General features: G+C 31.6%; 1 protein-coding gene across 1 annotated transcript; it reads right to left on the reverse strand.

Moving 5' to 3' along the window:
• Positions 1-460: 460 nt before the first annotated feature.
• LOC149374156 (uncharacterized) lies at positions 461-1,443 on the reverse strand. Its single transcript, XM_089594679.1, has 2 exons — positions 797-1,443; positions 461-672 (listed from the first exon to the last, which is right to left on the reverse strand). Exons 1-2 carry the CDS (start codon positions 1,430-1,432, stop codon positions 592-594), a joined length of 717 nt encoding a protein of 238 aa, XP_089450805.1. The 5' UTR covers positions 1,433-1,443; the 3' UTR covers positions 461-591.
• Between the last annotated feature and the right edge of the window lie 8,368 nt (positions 1,444-9,811).

Here is a 9,811-nt window from a genome sequence, read left to right on the forward strand (position 1 = left end):
TATATCGTAATACAAAACGTAACAACGCCAACTATTTGATGTCTGCTATTGTAAACATATACATTTTGGGCCTGAGATAGTAACGCTGTATTAAGATTTAATTTTTTTGTGTGATAACCATACAAATCTGCAGAACTTTTTTCTTAATTGTTTTTAAATATTAAAACAAAGTAAGAGCAAACGTTGCAAATAGAGTGCACCCACAATGTACTGAATACCGGTGGTAAAAAAGTAGTAGTTTTAAGCTGCTGATCTTAAGGTCTATTCGTCCTATATGTTACGTGGCCTCAAAGTGTTCATCTTTAAATCAGTCTTCAACATCGCGATCATCTTTGATAGCTTGGCGTTTTTTCTTCGCTCGTGCTTTAGTTTTTCACGGAGGTCTAGAACATTCCCTGACTCCTTGATTTTTGCGTGTATAATTACTAACGAACTATGTAAAATTTTAGAGTCATCTGTCATTATTTGTATTATATTTTCTTTTTCCTTGAGATGCTCTTGCTGGCAAAAAATTTCATTGTCTTTTTCACTGAGCAATGAAGTCAAAACTGATATTTCGTCTCTTAATTTTCCCATCGCCTCACTTTTCGATTAGGGAACTTTTAATAGCTCAGTTTCTTTACCAGCAAGAGTAGAACCTACACGCTCCAGTCGAGCTTTTATTTCGTTCAGCTGAAAAAAATTAAGTAAAATCATATATTTTTGTTCTGATTATATTTATTTGTTACTTATTTTTATTATGCAAACCTAAATTTTACAATTTTCTCAAAAACTATAAATTTTGAATGTATCATACCTCAACGTTCTGGTAATATAAAACCTGCTTATCAAATTCTCTTTTGTTACTGAGTTCAGATATTTGAGAGCTCAGTCTCAAAATAGTTTGTCTATAGGCATCTGGCTCGTTCCACCTCTTCTGTTCCAGTTTTGTCCGCAAGCTTTCGATCTGCAATTGCTGCTTTGATGTTGACTCTAAGAGATATTCTTGCTGGAGTAACAGTTCGTTCTTTTTCTCCTCCAAATCTTTGACCTTCTTAATCATCTTATCCTCAACTTGAAAATACTTTGACAAACTTTCTTCAAGCCCAAGGAGTTTGTCAAGTGGTTTTTTTTGTTGATTGCTTAGAAGCGTCATGTTTATCTGTTTGGGTGGAGGAACCTCGGTTTGCTGGCTGGTGCTTGAGCTGTATAAATTCAGTGCTTCAATTTCCTGAATTTTATTATCAAGCTGAGCTTGCAAGTGACTTATTGCGTGATTATTTTTTTCACTAGCTCTGATAAGCTCTTCTTGTTCTGTCGTCCGCGCGATAACGACCACCTCCAACTCCTGAACGTGACGGTTGAGGGTCTGCTCCCTTTCAGCTTTGGTTTGAGCATGTGCCATCAAATCCTGGATTACCAGGCGCAGTCCATCAATTTTTTCAGAGGACATTTCTAGTTTCTTTTCGGATTCGGCGAATTTCGATTTGGCCTCAAGTAATTTATCTTCCAAATCGGTTACCTGTTTTTATGAATGTATATTTTATTAGCCAAAAGTGTGTTTTAAGCGCATTTAGTTTGTAACGATAATAATATGTACAGTTGGATGAAATCTTCTTGACTCGTAGGATGAATTAAGAGGAGTTCGTCTAAGAGCTCAAGATCATCCAATCTCCTAGTGGTAACATAAATCTCGAAGCTTGTATTGAATATCTCGAAGGAAAAATAAAAAATAGCTAAAGAGAAACAGATAACAATTTTTAAAGTATATTTAAAATAAAAGCACTGCAAGTTAATCAATAACCTAGTTTTGAAGATAAACAAAAAATACGAAAGTTATATTAAACAAAATTGTGGCTAAAACCAGTGCTAACAAAGAAATTTTCATAATAAGATAAAAGTTAGTGTAAATTTTTTTTAAATTTGCAACATACATTATTTCTAATGAACTTTTGTTTAATGGTCTTCGTTACTCTCAGCAACTCTAAACTAGTTTGAAAGTAGAACTGACCTGGCCCAAAAAAGATAATAGTATGATAAATTTGTCACTTGGTAGGTGATACTTTAAAAATTTTTTTTATTAATCACTGAGAAGTAGCAAAAAATTCTCATTAAAAATTTTGTGTGCAGTCTAAGCCCAAGAAACTGACAAACTGAAAAAAATATTTTAGCCATTGCTAAAAAATATTAAGGAAGCAAATGAACAGATACAAAAATTAAAATCAAAATAAGAGGGAAAGCACACCTGAGAGATTGAAGAATTGCGCACTTATTTTAAAAAACAGTGTTTACTATTTGAAAAAAGCAATGTTCCGAGTAAGTATTTGGTTGGCAATCAAGACGTATCTAATCATACTGAAATCGAAAGTCTTACTGAAGACTTGTATGTCAGCAAAAAAGCCGGTCATAGTTTGTGGGGCGGTAGTGATGCCACATGTAATTTTTCTCCACCATACATCACCAATTTTAACTTAATGCTTGGCTGGAATTTTTTTACTTGAAACTGTTTTTTTTATCCTAATTTTTGTTCTACGTTACTGTAGTTCATGAGCAACTAATATTATTCCAAAGAAAAATAATAATTTTTTATTTATCCTTTGAGATTTTCAATTCGATTTTGGAAGTAACCCAAATTTGTGTATTGTGATTTTTTAATTTCTCCAATTTTTTAACGTTCTGCCTTGTTTATGTAAGCTTAACAATTAAGCCTGTTCGATAACTTATCGTATTTTCTAACTTAAGCATTTATAAACAGTAATAATTAATAATTTAAAATAATTTTTCCATTTAAAAAAATTCATTTTACCTTTTCATTATAACTTTCAATGCATAAATTTAGAAACTTGACTTTTATGTTCAACATATCCTTAGAAGCTAATACTTGTCGTAACGATGTTGTCAACTCTTTAATTTCAACATCCCTTTGATGCAGGGCTTGAAAAAACTGTTGAATCTGTAAAAAAATGTAATTTATTAATACTTAACGAATGTAAGCAAAAACAAACAAATTTCAACATTAAAAATTCATTGTTATACATTATATCAACTTTGTAAATCAAACGTTTTTATTGTTTTTTTTTTTAAGTTGCTTACGCCTCTATTTTGTCAATGAAATATCAAGCGAACGTTACCAGGCTCAACGTTAAATTGTCTTAATATTCTGGTGTAGTATTTTAAAAAAATTAAGAATACATAAATGCCCCCTTTTTTTTCTTTTAACTAAAAAAAAAAGAATGTTTGATTCTTCAAAAAAAACTCTAACTTGATCAAAAATTTAAGACTATCATACGTATTTTTTCTAGTACCTTAAATTTCGGATTTTTTATTCAATGTATAATATCCTTTGTTAGTGTTGTACTGTGGATTTATGAATTACAAAGAGACTGTTTTCACAATACACTGCAATCTTTACATTGTCTATTATAGTAAACTTTTTGTCTGTGTTTAGTAGTATAGTATTTATATTTCACGTATACCAAAAATTTAGATCCCAAATGGTCACGTGACTATCGAAATATAGGTAAACAAACAAAATTTTGGTAAGGTTAATAGTGCGTTAGCGCTTACAAAGCTAAGGTATCATTGTCTTCTTAAAATCATATTATTTAAAGGCTTATATTATATTACAATTGTTAAAAGTGTAAAAAAATAATTAATGATTTACCCCGTAGGGCCTGTCTTATTTTTTTCTCCCAATTGGCTATATAATACGTTGCAGAAGTCATGTGACCCTTTAGGATCCTAATACTGATTGCAGAGTTTTCAGGTATCCTATTCACTCCAAGTTTTAAGCATTAACATGAAGAAGATAAAATGATATGCTTCAGCACCCACTGTGTTAATTAAATAAAACCTGGGAGAAAGCCTTAGATATTAAATCTACGTAGTCCGTAGATATCTTATAATTTCTAAATAAATTCAGCATCTTATGACGATACAAAAAGCGTAAAATATGCAGTCAATTTAATCATTAGTCGGTGCTTTTTCATCCCATATAAATCATTGCTGTCATTGTGTTGGGTCCTCCAACATTATTCAATGCCACCATACCACACAACATCCTCCTTTGAAAGGAGTCCTTTCACACTACAACACACATTTTGACATTTACTTTTAACCAATTCTAAATAAAAAAAAAAAAAAAGAAAAGAAAAAAACAGTTTTAACAGAGTAACATTTTCGTGACTTATTTTTTACGAAAATTTTACTTACTTTTGATTTAATTGTACATTAACTTAATAATTTATTTAAAGAAATATATTTTCTTGTTACACGTTTTTTTCAAAAAATTTTGTAAATACATTACGATTTGAATAAAGGTCCTTGAAGTAATAAGTGTTGATCGTTCTCGCGAAGCACCTCCTTACCAATATCTTTCTTACGTAACAATGTATTAGCAGAGCAGCTTTCATATGTATTAATAAACACTTATTAACTTATTGTTAATTTGTTTTTTTTTTAAATAAATAATTAATTGTTTGTACAGCTGTTCACATTTTTTCATGATTTTTGTAGAAAAAAAAAATTTTGGTACTGTATCAATACAACAATTGATTTTTATTGCGTTTCCTTTTTCCGTATTTAGAGAGTTAGGAGGAGCGCAAACGTAGGCAGCAACGGTGAAATGATTTTTTTATATGAATGTACTTACATTTATGCTTTTACGCATGCTTAACTCCTTCTTTTCTGTGTTATTAAAAAAAAAAAGAAATTCTAGACCTACTTGAAAATAAAACAGGTTTATCTATAAAAGAAGTCTTACGTAAATTAAAAATTAGGGGGGCTTACACGGATCTTAATAGTACTATTTTACGTGATTTTTCCATGAGGTTACATGTTAAATTGTAAATTTTTAAAATTGTACATGTAAAAGAGGGTACAGTTAAATAATCTGCAGTTTTTTTTTTGGGTATTTCTTATAGTGTTTTGAGTATACTTTTGATGTTTAAATAATATCTGTCAAAAAAACCTATGTGTGATGAATGTTCTGAAGGGAAATTCATTGTCTTGTACTAGTATGCTTTTAAAAAATATTATAAATATGAGATGAATGTGAGTATGACGTTATACATATATATGTATAGCGTAGGCAGTATAGGAAGTCGTTTCGGAAGATTCAATGAAAGGGCACAGTCTTGTATTGGCCAGTTTTTATATTTTTCATGTTGAATAGTTCCATAATATATAGTTTATAATTGTTTAGTTATTGCGGTTTTGATAAATATTAAAATATTCATTAAAACCACACCCCACTATCGTAGGTGCACTTATTCCCACGATAATTGCACTACTTTCGTACACAATATCGTTTCATAGGCGGTATATTCATATTTATAATTATATTATCAGCCATATAATTGTATAGAAGTGTAACTTTTTACTTGAGTACCCAAGCTTCCACTGTTTACTGGTTTTTATTACGTTGAATAATCGTTTTTCCTTTACATTTATTATAAATCGTACTTGATTGTCAATCACAGACCAACTATAGCTGATTGATTATAATATCTTTTTATGTTATTCTTAAGATAAATTTACCAATAAGTGTTTTTAGATTATGAAAATTTTGTTTTTGTAATTTGAAACCTTTAGCCTCCTACCTCAAAACCTATGAGAGTAATCATAATTTATTAATAAGGGATTGTCACGTGGAGCGCGCAGAAGGCTTAGCCTCACTAGTTTATGCATATACTATGCTTTTCATACCTTTAACGACTATGATATAAAGACGCATGTCTTCATTTTCATAGGATACTTAGGATTATTTACTAGAATTTACTAGGATTACATAGAATAGGATATGCTAGGGAACTTACAATCAAATATTTCTGTAAACTTTTACGCTTAACGTCTTACTATAAAATATTTAACTTTAAATGTATTCAAAGATATCTATGAACTACTTGGATTGATGCCATCGACTTCCCCCTGAGTCTCCAACTTTTGCCACGGGTGAGAGCGCTAGATGTCATTCTATAGGAGTGGTTATCCATCAATCACTACCTCTCTTGTCCATTTTTTCCCAACTACCCTCCTTTCCATAAAAATGCGAATTTTTCATGCAAATCTCTTGTTAAGCTTCCCTCAAACTAATCGGTCATTCATCCTATTGGGTACTATTTAAAGGGTGCAGTTATTGTAGTTCAGAAATTATCAAGTTGAATAGAAGGGTTCTTTCAAGTAAACTATTTAACTCGCTGTACTTACTACTCTGTAGAATACCGTTAGTGCTTACACCTGAGAAGCTGCCTGTGCGTGTGTTTGGCTTTTAATTAAGAAGATGACCCTCAGAGGTCTAGACATTCTAGACTGAAAAACCTATTATTCGTTCTTTAAATTTGCATAAGTAGTTTTCCGGAATTTTGACAAGTCTGAAGTTTTGAGCGCTCGACTAGAACATTTTCGAGAAGAAAAAAAATTTAAATACAAAAATAAAGTTGGTCTAGTCTTTCCAGTTCAACATTAAGGAAATGATGTTTTTAATGATTTTTTTTTACGTTTGTTAGCTCTTTTGCAGTTATATAAATAGTATCATAAAAGTTTTGAGTCATGACTGAATGCTCTGGGCAATTAATCAAAAGTTCAGATTCGTGCATCCGGGGTATTTATTACATCAAAAAACGTGAGAAAAAATCTCGATAACTTCCGGTAGGATTCGAAAGCACAATTTCACGAGTTCCTCTATCTACGGTGCTGTAACTACTTAGCAATCAAAGCTCTTTGTAGTTTTACTATACGTATTAGCATAATTTTGCCTTATATGAAAATTTATGGTCATGATGAATTTTTCTAATCTACTCAGAATAGCATAAACTTTCTTGTACTTTATTTAACTTAGCCGTTTATATTCTTTTTGTCATCGTCTCTGTGGTTAGCCTTGGCTCATTTACTTTGACATCGGTATGCCGTATTGAATCTGTATATTTAGAAATTAATGTAACGAGACACCGTTGATTCTTACTGCTCTGACAGCATATTACGCTTTACACCGCAGAGCCAGGCACCGTTTCATTTACTGTTAGATAGTACGGTAGTACTATATTGACAAGGAGCCCCACAGCGTTTGGAGCATACGGAAAAATCTTAGAGGTACCCAAGGAAAAATGATGGAGCAGGGTCTTGAACTTGACAATTCCAGACGAAAGGTAAGCACTCTACCTCTTAAAGAAGTCCCAGCAAAGGAGTAAAGAGGTCGTAGGTAGTTAAACTGATGTATAAAAATCACTGAATCCAGCAGTGTTTTTATAAACTATTTTAATAGCAACCTCTTATGGATCAATATAAATATATCTTAATTTTGTAACCATAATGTAGGAGATACACATTACGGTAGTAACTGTTTTGTAAAAAAAAATATCAGCTTTTAAGCAGTACCTTATAAGATATAGGTAACCCTGAAAAATCCGAGATATTCCGTAAAGTATTTTTCAGTTTGTTGTGTTCCAATTGTTTTAGCTTACAGTTTTTTCGGTTGTATATAACATACATATTTGTGGCGTCTCACATCTCTCGCGCTTCAGGCTTTACTCGCCAAGTTGCCAAGCTCCTAATAGTTCGCTTCCGTCAAGCGGTGAAATTCCCGCACGATTCATACATAAGCACGAACGAGTTAGACTAAACCCACACCTCTTCTGTGTCTAAGGCAGGCAGCACGTCATCAGCCTTACTGATGAATCCTGGCGTGCTCTCAGGACGAAACACCTTTTTCTCTCTTATAGACGACCTCTTGATCTTTATATATTCATACATGATAGTAATCGCACATATACCTGCAGCAGTGATACTAACTTACACAATGATTTTTGGATTAGTACCAGTGCTCGCTGGAGCCCCCTCAGCCACTGTAACCTCCATGATTTTTATTTCATTTAGAAATTGATAACTGGCTGGCATGAGCTATTATATGGCAGCCATATATAACATGCATTCGAGGATCCTAATTGGTTAACTATAAATATACATGTATACAAGTAATACATAGTTAGTGACTGTCGCTATTTTGAGCATTCATTAGCGATTTTCATCTAGTTGATAATAAATAACTAATAAATAGTGCTGTCAGATACGGATGTAAATGTATTTTAAGTAAATCCACACAATATTATACACAAAAAAGAATGGATGATAATAGTGAAAAAGTTTTGAAAACTTAAATATTTATTAATAAGCTGATGTTTATTAACAAGCTTATGTTTAATAAGCTGATAGGGCTGTTTAATTACTGCAAATAATGCATGCAATGCATAATTAATAAGTTAAGAATCAGAAAATCTGATAAAGATAAGATTAGAAAGTGAAGTAAAACATTGAAAACAAAAAGTCAATATACAGAATTAATGAGAATGGCTGAAGGAGACGACATTTATGAGCTTTGGATTTTTGAAGGTCTTACAAAGTTAAACACAAACATCTGTAGCACAAAGACTTCAGTCAAATGGCTTTATACTCCGTGGCTCCTTATGTGACTGACCTCATCTTTGTTTTAAATTTGTCTGTATATCATCTAAAGTCCTAATTGAAAGTTAAAAATCGATGAATACAATAGTACAAGTATTAAGAAAAATCGCGTTTCAGCTAGAATGAGATCTTTTCCGCGATATATTCGCTATGCGCCTATGTCAGGTGGCGCCGTCGAGTCAGAAAAATTTTCCCATGCTAAGATTGCCAAAATGCATAAAGCCTTATAAAAAAATTTTTCAATAAATTAAAAAAAAGGTTATTAAAAGTGAATTGACCGAATAAACCAGTGATTTGAGCGTATATCATAATAGTGTAGAGTAATAAATTTTGTTTGGTGTTGTCATGCATACTACAAGAATGGGAAAAATAATAACATAGATTGCGAGTATGATAACACAGCATATATGAGTACAGATTCATGCTTACACTTGTGTAAAGCTTTAAGGATACAAGTATTAAGAAATCATTTAACTAACAAATTATCAAGCTGTTAGAATCTAAAATTAGAGTAGCCCTTTACCTATCACTGAGCAACCCAATTCTTAGAGTCAAGGAAAATTACTTTACCCTTATTTTATTAAGTATTTTCTTATGAGTAAAAAAGTATAAGTAAATTGAAAATAATATTTTATTAATCTTAAATTTCCTTTTTTTAATGACGAATTTCTCATTAAATTGTATGAAATGTTTTTTTTTTTTATCGACTAAATATGTTTCAATTAAAAGAAAATATTTAACAGAATGAGGATAAAGAAATTTTCTTTGATTCTAAGAATTGGATTGCTCAGTACTATAGTACATGAGAGACAAATTAGGCCAAAATCTAATACAACCCGTTGTGAATTAAGAAAAAAATTACATCTAATCCTTAAACAGTTTTTAGTCTGCCTAATCTGAAATGTAAATTTTTTTAAAAGTAACGCATTGAATAATATGAAATTTTGACAGGGCTTCTTAAACAATATACTCAATGCGACATGCATCGACGTCAGCGGCAAAAGAAATAAGTTGATTTTGACACTTTGCGCAGAATTGCGGGTTGGGAAAAATCGACTCAATCTTCTGCAAAACTTTGAACTTTGTACGAACAACACATTTAAAAGAGAATAATAATTGTTGTCCACGAACACATTGTTTCCGTAAGTTTTAGTACAAATGCTAATTTACCAGCGAAAAAGATTGACAACACTTTTATTTACGACATTGTCAAGTAGTTTAGTTCCAGTGATAAACGAGTTTTAGATGACAAAAGTAAAGCAACCTTTTTTGCAGAGTCAGTTGTATTGAGCAAAAAGTTATTGTTATCTTTGCCATATATACATATATAATAAGCGCGCGGTGGCTCAGTCGGCTAGGTCGTGGATTGACACGC

This window comes from Copidosoma floridanum, unplaced genomic scaffold (assembly GCF_036245765.1).
Source record: "Copidosoma floridanum isolate Cflo_tuat_1 unplaced genomic scaffold, Cflo_Japanese_pri ptg000021l, whole genome shotgun sequence".
Taxonomy (NCBI): Eukaryota; Metazoa; Arthropoda; class Insecta; order Hymenoptera; family Encyrtidae; genus Copidosoma; species Copidosoma floridanum.